The sequence below is a fragment of the Corvus cornix genome, chromosome 19, assembly GCF_000738735.6.
Source record: "Corvus cornix cornix isolate S_Up_H32 chromosome 19, ASM73873v5, whole genome shotgun sequence".
In the NCBI taxonomy this organism is placed as follows: Eukaryota; Metazoa; Chordata; class Aves; order Passeriformes; family Corvidae; genus Corvus; species Corvus cornix.
Genome location: NC_046348.1, coordinates 6967652 through 6985415, shown reverse-complemented (window position 1 = coordinate 6985415; position 17764 = coordinate 6967652). Strand labels below are relative to the sequence as shown.

Below are 17764 nucleotides of genomic sequence, written 5' to 3'. Positions count from 1 at the left end.
CAGAACAGGGCTGCTTTTCTATCTACCATCACACGTGTACTTACACACCTTCAGAGGCTTCCGAGCCTCTGAAGGTCCTCAACTTGTTTACTGGGGGGACTGATGCCCCTCTCTCTCCCTTCCCTGAATATTTCAGTGTTAAGGGCGGTGCAAAACACAACCACGCGCTTCGACTGCGACTGCGAGCTGGGGCCGGAGAGATCCCTGCAGGCAGAGCCGGGCGGGGTCTGTCTCCTCTCCTGCCCCCCTTCCCCTTCAATAAGTTCTCATTTTGTTCCTGGTTTGTATTCAAATCGCTGCGAGGGGTTGTGCTCTACCTGCTCAGGAGCTGAATTACCTCTGACCTGCAGAGAGGGGCAGCCCCTCTTTGGTGTCGATGTTGTAGTGTGCGACCACACGGGTCGGTAAAGGTAGTCTGTGTTTCCTTCTCCCCTCCCCGGTATTTTCCAATTAGGTGAATGCACTCTGTGTGCCCAGCTGGAAAAGCGTAGGCATTTTCCTGGTGGTGAGAGGGTGGCTAGAGGAGTTTAGTGTAAAACCTGCTGTAGCTGTGTCTGGCGCAGCCCCTTGCGCTGGTGTGGGTGATGTCACGGACTGTAAGGATAGGTAATGTCCATGAGCTGTAATGGCATGATGTATCTTTACCAATGATGTCATACTTCACACTATATGTTTTGAAAAAAGAAAAAAAAAGAAAAAAAAACCAACCTTACCTGAAATTTTGTTTATTCTGCACCAACAGGTCTTCAAAATTTATCCAAATTTTATTATTTTATCAGGAAAAAAAAAAGAAATTTGTGTAGATCGAATACGTTAAGACAGACAATAAGTGATGTAAATTGTTGAATAAAAATTTTAAAGTTTGTGGGTGTCAGTGTGACTTTCTTTTTTGCGTTTTCGGGGAGCAGCCTGGGTTTAGATCCCAGAGGCCTGGCTGTGCTGGCCACAGAGCCCACAAGCTGTGTGTACGTGGATGGTATGGCTCAGTGGGGCAGAGTCCAGGTGTCCTTTACCTTGTCAGGGGAAGGAGAGAGCAGGCAGGGAAAAAACCAAGTGTTTCTGTGCAACAGTGGAGGTCTGAATCTCCCTCAGTGTGAGCCCTGCCACGCTTCAGCCCAGCTTAAAGTAAGCAGGAAAGAGTCTGGTCCCCGCTCCTGGGATGAGGGTGTGCAACCTCAGTCCCAAACACACAACAGCAAACACACACCAAGCTGTCTTATCTTTTTCTTTCAGTCACATTTATTGGCAATTGTGGCGATTGGTACCGTTTTGGGAGTGTTGTTCCATAAGCAGTGGTAGTACAAGAGGGGGTGGTTATTTCGGGAGGGGAGTATTAGCACCAAGAGGGAGCCGGTGAGCTTTCGAAACCTTGCAGAGATGTACTGGGAAGTTGGGGAGCTACTGCTGGACACGCCTGATGGATTGGATCTGGGAGGTCTGGGCATGCGAACCCCACTCTCTCCAGTGCTTGTAGTCTCCACCGTGGTGGTCAAACTCCAGGACGTACTGGTAGCCGCGGTACCCGGGATACTGGTAGCACACCCAGCTGGAAGAAAAGGACAGAGGTAAGCAGGGGGGTTACAGGGTGTCCCCCTCCCACCGTGGTGGCACGGCGATGGCAGCGGATTGTCCTGCTGCTCCTGGTCCTTGGCCCGTCACTTACGCGCCGCACTGGATCTTCATGGAGCCCACTTCGTTGTTGGCCCAGCCCATGGCCTGCAGCGAGGGGTAGTCATCAGCAATCTCCCACTGGCGGCCGATGAAGTTGTCTTTCTCGAAAATGGTGATCTTGGATTCCTTGTGATTCTGAGGGGGAGAGCAGGGGCTGAGGGGGAGGTGGTGCTCCTGCCCCAGCATGGGTGGGAATGGCAGGGCTGTCACTCCCTACAGCATTACCCAGAGGGTTTCCTGGAGAGGGAGGTGTTCAGACCCTGGCTGCTTGGAGTTTTCTGGGTGGCTGGGAGGTGTCAGCTATGCCACAGCTACTGTCTCAGACTGGCTGTCCCCTAGCTCTGGTCATGTAAGGCTTGCCCAGAAATTCCCTCAAAAACTTTAAAATAAACAGGACAGAAGGAGCAAATCCTGCTGGGACTGGGGGGAAACACTGAGCCTGCCCCTGGCATAGCTGTATTTTCCCTTCCTAACCTCACTGCCATGGCCTGGGACATTTTAACGGAATCAGAGGCCCGTGGGACACTCACAGCGGAGCAGACGGGGCGGAAGGACATCAGGCGCTCAATGTGGTAGGCGTTGCTGCCGCTCCAGGCGTCCCAGCGCGGGTACTCTCCCCTCTCCAGGATGAACTGCTGCCCACAGAAGCCGGTGTGCTCATAACCGACCCAGCTGCAAAAACAGAGCGAGGGCTGCCAGGGCTTCCTGCGGCAGCTCAGGGGCTCCTGCTTGGAGCTAGCACAGGGGCAGGATGTAGGTGCAAGGAGGAGGTTGGGGTCTGGCCTCTGCCCACAGGTTGGGAGGAGGGGAAGCGGTGCTGGATGTGGGCAGAGAACCCAGGGAGTGTGAAACTGCATCTGGTGCTGGGGAGGCACCCCCACAGCATGCCCGGCTGCAGTGGGAGATGGGGAGATCCTGGGGCCCATCCTGCACAGGTGGTTCTCCCCCTGGCTGCTCTGTCGTTATTTATGCAGACCAGCATCGCTTCAGGATGCCCCAGCTGCCCTTCTCTCCCAAAGGCCTCATTTCTTACTTGTTTCCCAATTACAACCTGACACTGCTGAAAAGACCTGAATTCCTGATGTCCAAAGCAGGCAGAGCCCATCTGGCTCTGAGCAGAGAGCAGGGACCTATGGCCTTTCCCCTTTCTGCCTTCGCTGAAAGCAAACAAGGAGAGGTGAGTGGGATGCCTCCACCCTGCAGAACACATTTTGCAAGCCCTGGTGCTGCCCACACAGCACCTGCCTGTCTCCAGGGTGGGGATGTCCCCTTAAGGAGACTGGGGACAGAGCCTGGGCTGGGGGTTGGAAGGTGTGTGGCACGGGCTGTTCAGTGCATGGATCCCTTGCTGATGGGGTACAAAGGGTCCAGAGGGCCTGAGCTGGGGTGTCGAGGGTTTCTTGCCACTGAGCCCCAGTGCCATGTCCTGCAGCCAGCCTGCCCTGTGCAAGGTGAGCAGCCTGATTAGGAACATGTCAACTGGAGCAGGGAGCTGATTACGGCGTGAGCACGCATGCTGCTGTAATCCCATTAGCATTACACGTCCTAAAGATAGCAGCACAAATCTAGCTCGTCTGCTCCCCGCCCCGGAGGGATGTGCACCGCGGGGACCGCTCCCGACACACGGCCTCCCTGAGCTGCTCGGGAGGTGCCTTGCCTGTGCCAGGGAAGATTCCCGTGTGCAGGGAGAAGCCTGGCTCTGCTCTCTACCCCTCTCAGGACTGGAGAAGCTGCGGGAGGGTTCTGCCCTGGCCCTGGGAGCTGTGCAGTGCAGGGAAAGCCTAGGGCAAAGGAGGGCAGGGCCCTGGGGTGAGAGGTGGTTCTCTAGGGCTGGTGCTTCGTGGGGTTACACAGACAGGATGGGGACCAGGCTAAGCTCAAGAGCCACTCACTGAGCACTGACCCTTGCTGCATCCTCGGGCAGCTCCAAACCTGACTATTCCAACACTGCGGGAGGCAGTTTTGGATGATGCCAAAGGTGTTGCCACTGTCCTCTGGCCCTCTCCCTCTATCAGTGCTTCCCGGAGCTGGCTGCTCTGCCCTGGCAGGGTGGGATCCCCCCATGCCTGGCTTCCCTTGGCTGTGGTGCTTGGCTCCAGCCAAGCAGAGCGGGGACAGCTGGTCCCACTCCACGCTTGGGCACCCCTCTCCCAGCCAGCCCGCCTGGGAAAGCACCCCCTCCATGGCAGCTGGGTACTCACGCGCCACATTCCACCTTCAGGGAGCGGATGTTGTCGAAGCCACATTCCATGATGTTTGGACAGGCCGAAGTGAACTCCATCCTCTTGCCCTGGAAGTTTTCTTGGTCGTACACGGTGATCTGGAACGGAGAACGAGCTGCCGAGTTGGAAACTGCCCGGCAGTGGCCCCAGGCAATTCAGCGCCTCTTGGAGACGGAGGGTGGCTCCGTCAGGGAGAGAGCCAGCGAAGGCTGCATTGGGCACCCCTCTGGGCTGGGACACAGCCCCGCACGCCTCCACGTCCCTGCACTGCTGGCCCCGCGACGCCCTGCCTTGGTGTCGGGGGAGCCGCAGGCTGGCCCCCGCTCCGCTCTCCTGCTCACCCCTGCGGAGATCAGTTCCCGGGGCAGCGGTGCCGTCCGGAGAGAGGAGCGGAGCCGTTCTGGGACGGGCGGGTGGCAGGGCTGTGGCTGGCGGTTCTCCCGGCCTCGGCTCCGAACGCTCTAGGGCAAAGAGGATTAACGGGGGAAAGGGCGAGGGGCACCTCCCCGGGGGGCTGCGGCTGGCGCTCTCCTCTCCCGCGACAGCTCCAGGCTTCGACGGGATACTTCTCACTTGTGCACGTGTTTCTCCTCTCCCTCTCGACTCCTTCCTCGACCTATGGCCCTGGGGCTTTTGCCAGACCCCTCGGGGCTGCTCCCCACCTTGCTCCACAGTGCCCACTGCTCACCCTGTCTGCATGGACAGGGGAGGGTGAACAACAGCCGGTGGCTTTTGGGGACTCTGTAACTGCCTGTCACCGGATGCCTGGTAAGAGCAGGGCACAGCTGGCCCGGGATGCTGTGAAGACCCTTATGAAAAACATCCGGGAGGTATTTGAGCAGGCAGGGCACATTCCCATGGGCAGAGAACAGGGGTGCCTGTTTCCTGTGCTTGTCCCTGCCTCACTGCCCGCTGTGCAACTTTCCTGGCCCTGGAGGATGGGCTTTGCCCTTCTCCCTGTTCCCTACCTGCACAGAGGGAAAGGCAAAATACAGGGGATGCAAGGACGTACCTTCCACGGGCCCATGGGAACAGGCAGAGGGTTTGTCTGAGCCATCTTTGCTGCTGGATCGGTGTCTGGAGAAAGAAGGAAAAGCCATTTTTTACTGCAGCATGTTCCTGTGCACCCCTGCTGCCCGCTCGCGAGGCTGGGGGACGGCCCTGTGCCCACTACCCACAGCGCCTGTTCAAGGACAGCTGCCCCACTGCTGGGGACAAGCCACACCAGTCTCAGCGACACCCTCCTGCCAGCCCAAGGATGGGGAAGGGGGCACAGTAGGGGGCTGTGGGACACATCCAAAGCAGGGTGCTCCCTTCTCACTGCTGCGGTGCCCCTTCCCTCCTCCCGGCCATGGCACGGAGCCTGCGTGCCCACCAGGGCACAGTGCCCGATCCCCCTTTCTCCTTCCCCGAGGCCAGACCACCGCTAGGAAAAGCACCCCTGAGCCAGAGCAGGGAGCTGCGGCGGGCACGGGCTGCCCTGTGCCTGGCAGTGTCCAACAGACCCGCCTGCTCCCCTCTCCCTGCCCAGTGTCCCTTGGGAGGCACAGTGGGCTCCCATGGACAGCCCTGGCTAATGGTGGGAGATGCCAACCAGCGTGCCATGCCGGTGGGTGCCAGGAGTGGGGTGCCCTCTTGTAGAGGGGCTCTCACCCCCCCCCCCGGCTGCCAGTGGGGACATGTGAGCCTGTCTTATGCCATGGGAAACAGCGATGGTCCCTCTGGGTGTCTTTTGCCACCAGGCAGGAGGAAGGGTGTCTGCCCAGCCGGCTGGCAGCAGAGGGGTGAGGTGGGAGAGGTGCGCATCGGTCCAGGACTCACCTAGCTCAGGCGGTTACTGCTGCTTCGCCCATGTAATGTTTGCCTACTTCAGCGGCTCAGCTTTTATAGGGTACTGCTGGCCGGGAACCGGTGCCAGCGTTTGCAGAGCCGTCAGCACAATGCTTGCTCTGGCATTGTCCTGCTGATCCCCAGAGATTTCAGCTGCTCATCCCCATGGTCTGAGCCACATTCTTAGGGAAAAAGAAAAAAAATTTGATAATAAAAAAAAAAAATAATCGGGGCGGCTGTTTGCACAGATAATCTTGGGCACAAATGACTCAACGATTTGACCGCGCTGGCATTTTCCAGGGGCAATGCACCGCGCCGTCACGGGGTGAGCCTGGGGGCTGGCCTGGCCCTGGCGCCAGTTGGCACCGTGGGGACACCTCCCCATGAGACCCCGCTGGCGGTGGGCTCACGGGGGAGTGTCTACCAGGCACTGTCCCTGTGCCTCACCAGCCAAGGTGTGTTCCCCATCACCGCGTTGGTGTGAACACCCTCCTCCCATCACCGGCGAGGGAGGCTGGAGGTGAGAACTGGCGTGGCCCTGGCAGACACGTCCCCACAGCCACGCCGAGCCCCAGCGCTCCACACAGCGCTGCCACAACCACAACCCCACACCCAGGACGCCTGCCATGACCTTGGGGAGGCCTCGGCCCTGCGGTGACCACCGCCACCAGCCCCACAGCCCCCTTCTCATGCGGGGCTCCCGTGGGGCGGGCACCGCAGGCCCTGGGGCACCATGGCGGGCACAGCCCGGGCCGTCGGGGGTCACGAGGCGAGCGTGGCGGCGCGGGCTGCTGCCTCAGCGCATGGCTGCCGGCACAATGCTCGCCCGCGTCTGACTGCCCCTTTTGTCTCCCCGCTGGGCAGCCGCGGCCGCACAAAACAAAGCGCCCCGTCAGCGCTGCCTGCGGCATGGCCTGGCGCCCGGCCCGGGGGACCCTGCGGGGACGCGCGGCGGGGTGGCACCCGACCAGACGGGCCTCGTGGGGCTCAGCGGGGTTCTGGGAGACCCCTGCTGCGGGCAGGGCACTGCCCTGACGGGGGAAGCTGGGGTTTGCGCGGGTCCTTCCCCTCGCTGGCTGCTGCGGGATGGGGATAGGGGTGGGATCGGTGTCACTGGGGGGATCACCGTGACACAGAGCCGTGGGGCTGCACCCCCAAGGCCTGGCACGCCAGGTGACTGTGCCACCACATCCCAGCAAATTTGGGTCAGGGAATGGGAAGGGCAGGACCACCTGCCCTCTGCAAGGATGCCAAAATGGAGGGCTGGTGGTGGGATGCTCCTGCGAAGCATTCCCAGCACCCTCCCTGTGCACCTGCTGTGGGCATCCTGGCTGAGGGGAGAGGTCAGCTTCCAGCTCGCCCTCCAGCTCACTCCAGCCCCTCGGATATGCCCTGGTCACGGCTCCGGCCACCCCAGAGTGTGGAGGCTTTGGCAGGAGCCTGGTGCCACTAGAGGGAGAGCTCAGCCCGAGCAGGATGGGACACCATCGGCGCATGCGGGTGTACTGCGGGTGGGTGGCACTGCACACCCCTCTGCACCCCACACAGGGACCTGCCTCCCCCTGCAACAGGAAAACTGTTTCTGGCTGAAAACCACCCCAGAGCAAAGCCTGGAGCTGGCAGCCACCCCAAGCCAGGGGCGAGGTGGGGGGAAAGCATGCCATGCACAGCCCACACCGGGCATAGCCGGGGATGGGTCACTCTCAGCAGAGAACAGGACCCCGATATGGCTCAGGCTGCTGTGAGCCCCCCCAGCTCCTGGCCCTGCTCACAGTGCTGCTGGGGCAGGTGTCCAAGGACCTGGGGGCACAGTGGTGAGTGCCTGAGGAGCTGATGATGCTGGCGGGTCCGCAGGTTGTCCGGAACAACTGGTTTTTCTAGATCCAAGAGACTATAAAAATGCAGTGACCTATTTAGGGAACCCCGCGGTGCTGCAAAACAGATGCTTCCCCTCCCAGCCCGGCTCCAGGCCCTTGCCCTGGCCAGCCATCCACGCCTGCCAGGGGCACGCAAAATGCCACTGGCACCGGAGCTCTGTCCCGCTTGTCCATAGAAAACCCTGGGCAACACAGAGACTTTCCTTGGATGTGGGATTTGCTGGTGCCTGGGGAACCCCCTGCCAGGGAGAGCTGCTCAGGGCAACCCAACCTGTTTCTGGCAAAGCCAGATGGGATCATGTAGACAGGAACAGCTGGCCAGCTTACTGGAAAACACGGGGTGTTTTAGCCCTGGATATGTGGCAGGAGAGTGGCCCCAGTGGGTGGCTGCTGGTGGCAGGGCTGTGTGACACTGGGGACCCCGTGCTGTCCCACAGCTCAGCAGTTCCAACCAGCACCACCCCATCACCACCTGCCCAGCGTGATAAGGAAGCAGGAGTTGCCACAGGCTGTAACTGGCTGTTCACCCACCTGTGCCAGCGAGCAGGGCAGAGGTACAGCCACACAATGTGTGCCCTCGCCACCGCAGCTGGAAAACCCTCCTGAAAGTTCAGACGGGCTCTGCCGCCATTCCAGATCACTCGACCCCATCCCTGCTCTCCGGATGGCTGCGATTCCCTGCGCTTGGTGCCACGTGCCTGGGACAAAGGACAGTGTGACAAAAGCAGGCGGCTGCGCTCACTGCCGCCGTCCTCCGCCCCTGCAAGGGCTGCATCTCCTCCACTCCACTCCTCCCTGGGGCCAGGGCCTAGCACAGGGCTCCTTGCTCAGCTGCCAGCTTGCTCTGCCATGCCCCATGTGTCCTGCTCTGCTGCTGCTCTGGGACCATGTCCTGGGCACAGGCTGTGGGCTGGAAATCACAGCCAGCTTTATCACTGCAAGGGAGCAGGGCTTATGACACCCAGAAAGGTGTGTCCCAAGAGTGGCTCACAGGCTGATGGTAGGAGAGCCAGGACCACAGGACTCAGCCAGCGATGGCAGGATGGCAGCACGGGTTTGGAGTGAGTCCCCTGGGGTACCTTGGGACAGGGCACTGTCCCTGTCGTCTCTCTATCCATCCTGATCTTCCCATCAGAGATTGAGCACTGCCTGAAAAGTGCTTTTGGAAAGAGCTTGTGGATGCCTCTCTCTGGAGCCCCTGTTCCCAAAGACCCACTCCAGCTTTCCTGGGCCCAGTTGCTTCCACACCTGATAGGAAGGGAGGTTGTCCCAGCACTGATATGGCAGGGCTTATCCTGAAACCATCTGTCCCAGGATTCTCGCTGTGTGTGACCAACCCCGGAGTGACGTCCCAAAGCTGGACACCAGTGGAAGGGGTGTAACAAAGACTATGCTGCTCTCGCTGCTGGGTGTGCTGGGAGATGTTCATTGTTAACCACGGGCGGTCTCCTGGACAGAGCAGCAGGGCACTCTCGCACTGTCCTCACAGTCAGTCCCTGCAGGCTGACAGCCCTCGCTGGGGACAGGTGCTGCGGGAGAAGCTGCAGAATGGCTCCGCAGGCAGCTCTGCCATGGCCGGCTTTGTATTCCCCACACTGGGGCCAGCGGGCACTGGTCACCCTGCTCTGGCCAGCAGCCTCCAGCCTTCCCTGTCTGGATCCAGTCCTGTTCCTAATGGGATTCTTCCAAAAAGGAGAACCCCAGGAGTGCGTGTGTGCATTGTGCGATGCACGGGGCTGCGTGTGCACCAGTGCGAGAGCACAACACGTGAGTGTGCGTGAGGATCGGGCTGTGTGTGCGTGCGGGAACCGCCAGATGGACGGTGTGTCACCGTGTCCCACCGGGGGTGCGCACACACCGTGTGCGGGGGGGTGCGGGGTCACCCCGGTTCGTGGCTGTGGGGCGGGGGGGGGGGTTGCACCGATCCGGGCTGCGCGCCGGGCTGCGGGCGCCGGTCCGTACGGGGGTTGTAGCCGGGTTGCGGGGCGCAGCGGCGCTCCCGGGTGGGCAGGGCCCCGCTCCGTTCCGTGCCGACCGGAGCCGCGCCCGGCGCGGCGGGCGGCGCGCGCAGAGCCGGCAGTGCCCGCCCCGGTGCGGGGCCGCCCCGCCCCGCCCCGCCCCGCGCCGCCGCCGGGGCCCGGCACCGCCGCCGCCACCACCGGGCCCCGCTCCGCCGCCGCCGCTGGGTGAGTACCCGCCGCCATCCCACCGGGACCGGCCACCGGCCACCCGCACCGCGGCCGGGGCACCGGCACGCACCGCCTGGCGCGGGGCAGGCCGCGGCTGCATCGCCCCCACGGCGGGCCGGGCCGGGCCGAGCCGAGCCGAGCTGAGCTGAGCTTAGCTCAGCCGTGCCCGTGCCCCCGCGGCGTTGCACAACGGCTGTAGATGGGTGGGTGGGTGCCGGCCCCCCGGTGCCGCCCCCCGGTTGCGGGGTGTGGGTGTGGGCATGGCCCGCTCTTGTCTTGCAGCGCCTGTGCAGCCCCCGGTGTCAGGCGTGTGCGGGTTTGCATGTGTGTGTCACCTTGTGCGGGGTGTGTTTCTGTGTGCCGTGTCCCTGTGTGTCCCCCCTGCAGGGTGCCCCATTATCAGGTGCTCCGTGTTGGGTACCCCGGTACCGGCTGCAGGGCTCCCCAGGGCCAGCCCTGCTTCCAGGGAGAACCCGCTGGCCTGGGCCTTTCCCACACCACCAGGGAATTGCATCCAAAGCCATTAGCCTGGCTCGCCACTAACCACATCGCTGCTGGGGCCGGTGCCACTGGCACCTGAGGCACTTTTTTTGGAGTGACAGAGGTGGTGGCCCTCAGCAAGCTGCTGTGCTGGGGGTGGTGGGGGCTCGCAGGGCTGTGGCTACCCCAGCGCCTGTTAATTTTCCCAGAGAGGAATATTTGGAGCATCGGGCAAGGGCTGGGATGCACATCCCTAAATCGTGTGGTTTCCAGCCGGCCTGTGAGATGCAAATTTTCTGGTCAGCCAGTGCCAGAGCTAAACTTAGGGCAATTACAGGAAAGTGTGGGCACATGGCAGTGTGTTCCTACACCCCAAGGCTGGCCCTGGCACTCCTGAATTAGGGGACCCCTGCCCACTGTCCCATCCCATTCGGGAGCTGAGCATTCCCACCACACCTGCATCAGCCCTGGACTTTGCCCACCAATGAGCTGGGGCTCAGCCCTTCACCTTTGCCATGGGCTGGGCCATGCAGGGCGTCAGGCTGTGAATTTGGGGCTGGAAAAGGGTAATGAGGGAGGCCTGTGCCCTGTGCTGAGGGGGCTGTAACCCACCTGTCCTCCCTCAGCTGGTCATGGAACCATCTCCCACCTGGCAGCCCAGCTGGGATCCTGCCCCACTCCCTCTGGGTTTACCCTGTAAGACCTCTCAAGCTGTGTCATTTCCTGGCTTTGGGGCGAGGCAGATGCTTGCACCCCCTGCACCCTCCTGGCCCAGGGTGACCCCTCACAACCAGTCTGGGTCTCCTTTGCTGTTGGACATGGGGTTCCTGCAGCAGGAGGGCCTGAAATCCTGCTCTGGGGACAGCCTGTTGGCACATCTCATCTGTGACTCAGGTAGATCCGGGATTGTTTTCCTCTTGACACATTCCAGCATTGTCTGTAAGGGAAGGCACTGCAGAGGGATTTGGAAACCCCCTAAATTTCCTTGTTTCATGGAAAACTTGTGTCCAGCAAAGAGCCATCACGCAGGTCAGCTCCCATTTGCCCTGCGTGGGAGCTGGCCTGGCCGCTCAGAATCGCTGCCAGCAGCTCCCGCTCCCTGGCACAGCATCATCCCTTCCTGGCTGGGCGCAGCCAGGGCATGGGGTACCCCAACATGGTGTGCCCAAGCAGAGGACAGCCACCAGCTCCTGTGCCAAAGTGGTGTGGGAGCACAGCCCTACTGCTGGCATCAGGGAGCAGAGCAGGGAGGGCAGGTGACCGTGAAACTTGCTGTGCAGGTCCCTGCACGGGAGCGTGTCAGACGAGATTGCGTCTCGAGGAGGGAAGGAGTGGCTGGGAGTTTCAGTGAACGCCTTCCTCCCTGCCTGGAACTCCCTGACGCCCTGGCAGGGACACGGGGGCTCATGGCTGTGGTGGGGGGGGGACATGGAGGAAGGTGCATCTGGCTCCTGCTTGAGTGGCTCAGGGAGGACTTTTGGCTTGGGGAGCATTGAGGTGCATCTCTCTTTCTGCCATCTGGCCCTTCCAAGGTTACATCCTCATCTTTTGCCAGCCCAGTGTCACACAGCAGCATCCTCGCGTGCGATCCCAGAGCGCAGCCAGCGCTGGCGGGCGCCTCTCCCTTCCCTGTCACGGCTCATGCACGCTGCTGCCCCAAACATGCCTGGCCAAGGGGAGTCCCGGAGCGAGCCCGGGCTGAGTCAGGGAAGGCGCGTTGGGGCTGAATCAGGAGCAAGGAGAAGCTCAGCAGCCGCCTCCTGCTCACGGCATTGGGCTGCACCCATCCGTGGCAGGAGCTTTCTTGGGGAAAAGGGAACAAACCACAATTTCCACACGGGCTGGGGACACCAACGCAGGGGGAACGCTGCAGTCCTTTCCCCAGCCCACAGAAGTCCTGTCTCCCTGCCCCACTGCTGCCTATTGTGGCCCTGAGTGGGGCACACGTGGCTGCGGCAGTGGCCGCCAGTGCTGCCTGATTAGCGATGCGGCTGGGAACGCTGTTCCCCCTTTTTGTTGGGCATACAAAGGCTGTGAGGCAGCCTGTGTGCCGGGAGAGAAACCGCCGAGGACAAAGAGCGCGCTGGCTGCCTGTCTTCTGGCGCTGAGGCTCTAACCAGCACCTGCCTGATGAGTGGCTCTGCTCCCAAGGGATCCCCGGGAAGGGTCCCAGCAGCCATGGGGTGAGCACTGGGTGCTCCCAGGGGTGCAGCCCTTTCTACAGCTTCAGGGATGCCCAGGCTACTGTGGTACCAGTGGTACATGTCACACAGAGGGGACAGGAACAGGTGCAGGTGGTTTCCTCCCTGCCATTGTCTGTGCTGAGGCCCTGGCACCCCCAGGATGGTATGGCCATGGGGCCCTTTGTGACAGCACCTGCTGTGCTGTCCCATGGCTTGGGTCAGCGATCACCCCACAGCCAGCAGTTCTGGGAGAGGAGAAAGGAACTGGGTTGTTTTCATGTGTTTTGGGGTCCTGCCCTGCCCAGGTCCTGCTGTGGGTCTGGGTAAAGCCCCAGGTGCTGTGAAGAAGGCAGAGCAGCCAGAACCCCGGGGCTGGATGATGCGGACAGAACTGTGGCAGCGCCTCTGGCCATGGCCAGGAGCCTTGCAGCTGCAAGCCTGACCTTGTCCCTCGGGCTGCTTCCCCTCACTGCCTCGGAGGTATCACACACCCAGGGCCAACAGTGTGCCATGGCTTGCAGAGCTCTGTCCTCACCTGCCCTGTGGCCAGGCCTCTCCTGTGCACATGTGCTTCTGCCTTGGCCCCGAGGGGCAGCAAGGTTCAGGGAGTTCCCTGCCATCCCTGTATGGCTTTGCCTAGGGGAAAACAGGTTTCCCTTGTCCCACTGAGTGTGTTCAAGGGCAGTGGAGACCATGTGCCCTTGCAGGGAGATGGTCCAGGCAGTGATGGTGATGCAGTACTGATGCTGTGCTGGAGCCAAGGTGCAGCTTGGCACAGAACATCCCCGTACCCCAGGCAGAGCCCGCACTGCCACCGTGGGCAGCGCTACCCATCCCAAACCTTGTCCCCACACCCGTCAGAGAGCTCTAAAGCAGATGCTTCAAACGTGGGGAGCTTTCCTGTTGTCCTTTGTGCTGAGGTTAAGTTCCTGTGCAGTTTCCTGCCCTGTTATATATAGCTGTCAGCCCGTCCCACGGGCGCTGCCAGCCGCCTGCTCCACTTTGGAATTGTTTACCAGCAGCCCAAGCGCTCGATGGAGGTTGGGGGGGGCTACCAATTACCCCAGGGGCAGAGGAGTCCCATAGCACCCCATGCAGGGTGAGACTGTGGATGCTCCCAGGCACTGGGTGTCCCCAGACACTGGGTGCACATGGGGTTTTCCGGGAGGGAGCTGGGTTTTCTGCCCAGCCGTGTTTTTCCCACTGGAAGCTGGGTGCTCCCCCCGCTCTGCGCGGGATGCCCGAATGAAAGAGCGACTGTTCCTGGAGGTTGCCAGCAGCGTCACGAGCCTCTACGTCGCCCTGGCTAAAATTAGACACTTATCAGTGTTGGGAGGGATGTGATTTTACAGGTTCCTGTTTATTAGAGCAACCTTTGCTCCAGGCCGTGTTTCCAGCTCCTCCCTGGTGGGGACACTGCCCACAGCAGTCCCTGTGGTTTGTGGTGGCCGGAACCAGGATGAGCAGCAGAAAGGCCTCTGTTTCCTCGACAAGGGGCTTTTGAACAGCAGGCAGGACGCTGGTGGCTGGATGGGATGGGGGTTTTACCCTGGGGATTGTCGTGCCGGCAGTAACTGCTGCAAAAGCCACCAGGATATTTTCTTCCCTGCCCACCCATGCTGCTCCAAAACAGCTCCTGAGCTGCTGAGGGCCTTGCCTACAGTCAGCCCCAGTGCCAGGCACTGCCAGGCTTCTGGGCTTCTTTTGGGGTGTCTCTGGGGGTACAGGAACATCCCTGTTGCATCCCTGGGGCTTGGTGCCCAGCCAGGGTGAGGACACATTGACTGGGGCAGTCTCAGCCCTGTGGTGCTGCGGTCCCCAAGGAGGGTGGGAATACTGGGACATGGCCCAGGGGTTGGGGGTGGCAGCTGGGGTGACCAGTGGGGTGGATGGAGGGTGGTGGGTGGGTGTTGGCCGTCCTGCTCTCTGATGGCACCCTTCCTGTCTGTCCTGCACAGGCGGCCGTGCCGTGACCAGCACCCCAACCCAGTGCCCTGCCGTGGGGGCAAGAGCACCCCAAGTCCCCCATCACCATGTTCAACCTGATGAAGAAGGACAAAGAGAAGGATGGGGCCCGGAAGGAGAAGAAGAAGGAGAAAAAGGAGCGAATGTCAGCAGCTGAGCTCAAGAGCCTGGAGGAGATGAGCATGCGCCGGGGCTTCTTCAACCTCAACCGTGCCTCCAAGCGGGACTCCAAGACCCGTCTGGAGATCTCCAACCCCATCCCCATTAAAGTGGCCAGTGGCTCTGAGCTGCACCTCACAGATATTGACTCTGACAGCAATCGGGGCAGCGTCATCTTGGACTCGGGCCACCTGAGCACAGCCAGCTCCAGCGATGATCTCAAGGCGGAGGATACCAACTTCAAGGGCTCGGTGCTGCAGCGGGCAGCCAAGTTCGGCTCCCTGGCCAAGCAGAACTCCCAGGTGATTGTCAAACGCTTCTCCTTCTCCCAGAAAAGCCGGGATGAGAGCACCTCAGAGACCTCCACGCCCTCCGAGCACTCGGCAGCCCCGTCCCCCCAGGTGGAGGTACGCACGCTGGAGACCCCACTCGACAAGCAGGGGGTTCCCCCCGGACAGCCCTGCGCCCCTCTCACCACCTCCCTGCGTGCCAGGGTGCCGGAGCTCGTCGGCAAGAGGTTCCCTGCCGAGCTGCGGCTGCCCGCCCTGGTGCCCCCCCAGCCCCCCACCCCACGGCAGCTGGAGCTGCAGAGGCGCAACACCGGCGATTTCGGCTTCTCCCTGCGCCGCACCACCATGCTGGACCGCGGCACCGACGGGCAGGTGTACCGGCGCATCGTGCACTTCGCCGAGCCCGGAGCCGGCACCAAAGACTTGGCCTTGGGCTTGGTGCCGGGCGACCGGCTGGTGGAGATCAACGGGCGGAACGTGGAGAACAAATCCCGGGATGAGATCGTGGAGATGATCCGGCAGTCGGGGGAGACGGTGCAGCTGAAGGTGCAGCCCATCCTGGAGCTGAGTGAGCTGAGCCGCTGCTGGCTGCGGGGCGGCCAGGGGACACGCCGTGCTGCCTGGGATGTGAGTAACGCCGGCCCCGGCACGGGCCCTGCCGGGCCTGCGTTCTGCCAGCGCCAGCGTCCTCGCGGGGGTGTTTAGGTTGGCAGGGGCTGTGGGAAAGAGCGGGTGCTGGGGCTGCTCCGGCCAGGAGTGATGCACAGGGAGGAGTAGGAGGCTGTGGCTGGGATGCAGCAGTGATACATCTGGTCTTGCAAATCGTCACTGGCGGGTTTTGCCCCCCAAGATGCTCAGGGTGCTGTTGGGTTGGGTCTTCCTCCTGCCAGAGGGGCTGCAGGAGAGCCCAGCTCTGCATTGCCTGCGGGAAGTCTGTCCCCATCTCTTTGCTGACTGAGCACGGTCCAGCTGAGAAGGGAGCTTTGCTCCTCACTGCCCGGAAATTCCAAAGGCTACTTTGCAGAAGGACACTGCCTGCTCCACTGCCCACGCTGGCGTCCCCCACTGGGATCCTCCCCGGGGACTGGGGCAGGCACACAGCGTGCCAGGGGCCGGGAGCTGCTGCCGGCGTGCTCAGCCCTGCGTACGCGGCTGCTGCTGCTGTATAAATAGAAACTTAATGGCTGGGTGACCCACATCCCTCACGCCTGCTGCCCGCCACTGCTGACCCTGCCACAAGCTAACCAGTGTCCTGACCAGCCAGCAGCAGAGCCCCCTCGAGTGCCAGCAGCCTGCAGGGCTGGACCCCCTCCATGGTGGCACGGGATGCAGCAGCGTGGCGTTGTTTAGCATAAAACTGGACTTGTTTAGTGTATTTTTAAGCCTTTCTTAGGGATGGAGGATGCCTGTGTCTGCAGAGCAGGTTGCCTGCACTGGTGAGAACCACACTGAGCATGGCGAGGCCCTGTGCCTGCGGGATGGTGGCCAGGATGGCGTGAGGGTGACTACGGGGCTCCATGTGCTCCTCGAGCAGATGCCGGCACCGCGGGGTGGAGTCTGCGCCAAGCCACAGCGGTGGCTTCCCCGCAGCTCCTCGCCGGAGCCCTGCAAGCGTCACCGGGCAGTGCTGCCTGGATAACCCCGTGTGGACACGGGGCGCGGCTGTGACCCTGGCACGGAGGCAGGTGTGCGTTGGATGTTGGCACACGGGGCCAGCGAGGCGCTTGTGCCTTCCAGGAGCGCGGGGCTGGGCTGGGAAGGGAGAGAGGAGACGCCGGTGCCGTTGGGGCTGCATGGGAGAGGCTGCAGCCTTGTGCCGGAACGTGGTGGTGTGGTTTGATGGCATCAGCCAGTGGGAGCTGGCCAGAGGGCTGGCACTGACCGTGTCGTGGGGTTACCACCGCAGCACAGGCACCCGGCACAGGATGCCTCCTCCTCCTGCGTGGTGCACCAGAGAGACACGCTGTGGCTTTGCTGGTACTAGGGAGCCCAGACTGGGGAGCTGGGTGCACTTGGGGGTCTCTCACACAAGGTGCTGGCACACAGGGAGGCCTGGTTCTCCCCCAGGCCCCACTAAGCTCCCTGGAATGTTTCTGGTCCTAATTTAAATAAAAATGATCCTTTTTGAAACAGGAAATTATAGACATATTTTGGGCTGTTGCTCTGGAAGCCCCTCCCCAGCTGGAGCAGGACAGTGCCAGGCTCTCTGTGCACCATGGGGGGGTTTAACCCCCTCACCAGGTCTCTGTTGAGTCACCCTTGTCCCTGTGGACCCGGCTGGGCAGGGGCAGCACCCGCCGCATCTCGTGGGGTTGTCAGTGCTGTGGGGTGACAGGGGGCCAGCCAGTAGGACAGCATGGCCGGGTATTGGGGATGGGGTGAAACCCCCTCTGTGTCCCAGGCTTGCTCCCAGTGTGGCGCAGCTGGGCTGGCTCGGCTCCACACTCGTATTTATTTATTTACCAGCGAAATTCCTCAGGCAGGGCCCAGGCGTGCGCCGGCCCAGCAGAAATATTCCAGAAACGCCTCTGACCGCTCCAGGGCTGCAGCAGGACCACAGGCATCCGGCGGGGGCACTGGCCGACCTTGCGTGCCACTGTCCACGGGCACCCAGCTCCCTGCAGGTCGCTGTCCCCAGGGTGCAAGGCCACTGTGCCATGGCGTGGCTGGGTTCCCTGTGTCCCACCAGGGTGGGATGTGGGACTCTCATTGTGTTGGAGGCACTTTTATCATTTTTCCGTGCTTGGGAAGTTCTTGGTTTGGCTCTTTTTCTGCTCTCACTGAGGGGTTGGTGCTGCTGTGGTGTCCCAGTGTGGGGGAGTCCCAAGGGGTCCTGGGAGGGGGCTTGTGTCCAGTGGGCTCAGCCATGGGCCAGCATGTGTCTGCCAAATTTCCTGG

At 61.7% G+C, this 17764-nt stretch overlaps 2 protein-coding genes across 24 annotated transcripts in view; one reads left to right on the top strand and one right to left on the bottom strand.

Moving 5' to 3' along the window:
- Window positions 1-1216: 1216 nt before the first annotated feature.
- On the bottom strand, window positions 1217-6052 carry CRYBA1 (crystallin beta A1). Its single transcript, XM_039562959.1, has 7 exons — window positions 5715-6052; window positions 4906-4970; window positions 4235-4354; window positions 3873-3991; window positions 2202-2343; window positions 1664-1806; window positions 1217-1546 (listed from the first exon to the last, which is right to left on the bottom strand). The coding sequence occupies exons 2-7, from the start codon at window positions 4948-4950 to the stop codon at window positions 1399-1401; spliced, it is 717 nt and encodes a 238-aa protein (XP_039418893.1). The 5' UTR covers window positions 4951-4970; window positions 5715-6052; the 3' UTR covers window positions 1217-1398.
- Window positions 6053-9745: 3693 nt separating this feature from the next.
- Window positions 9746-17764, top strand: part of MYO18A (myosin XVIIIA) — a 34238-nt gene continuing 26219 nt past the window's right edge. For 21 of the 23 annotated variants that reach the window (XM_039562733.1, XM_039562737.1, XM_039562735.1 and 18 more), the window contains exons 1-2: window positions 9746-9786; window positions 14411-15493. In XM_039562733.1, coding sequence (XP_039418667.1) covers window positions 14486-15493 — 1008 coding nt within the window. In that variant the 5' untranslated portion in view covers window positions 9746-9786; window positions 14411-14485. Of the gene's footprint in view, window positions 9787-14410; window positions 15494-17764 lie in introns of those variants that run through there. The other 2 variants (XM_039562757.1, XM_039562756.1) reach the window with 1 other exon arrangement.

Excerpts from the sequence above, each read along its gene's own strand:
- CRYBA1 (XM_039562959.1), bottom strand. The coding sequence starts at position 4,950 with ATGGCTCAGACAAACCCTCTGCCTGTTCCCATGGGCCCGTGGAAG. Across the intron at positions 4,355-4,905 it reads TTCCCATGGGCCCGTGGAAG|AGCGTTCGGAGCCGAGGCCG; the intron begins GTACGTCCTTGC and ends TCTTTGCCCTAG. Across the intron at positions 1,547-1,663 it reads ATGAAGATCCAGTGCGGCGC|CTGGGTGTGCTACCAGTATC; the intron begins GTAAGTGACGGG and ends CTTTTCTTCCAG.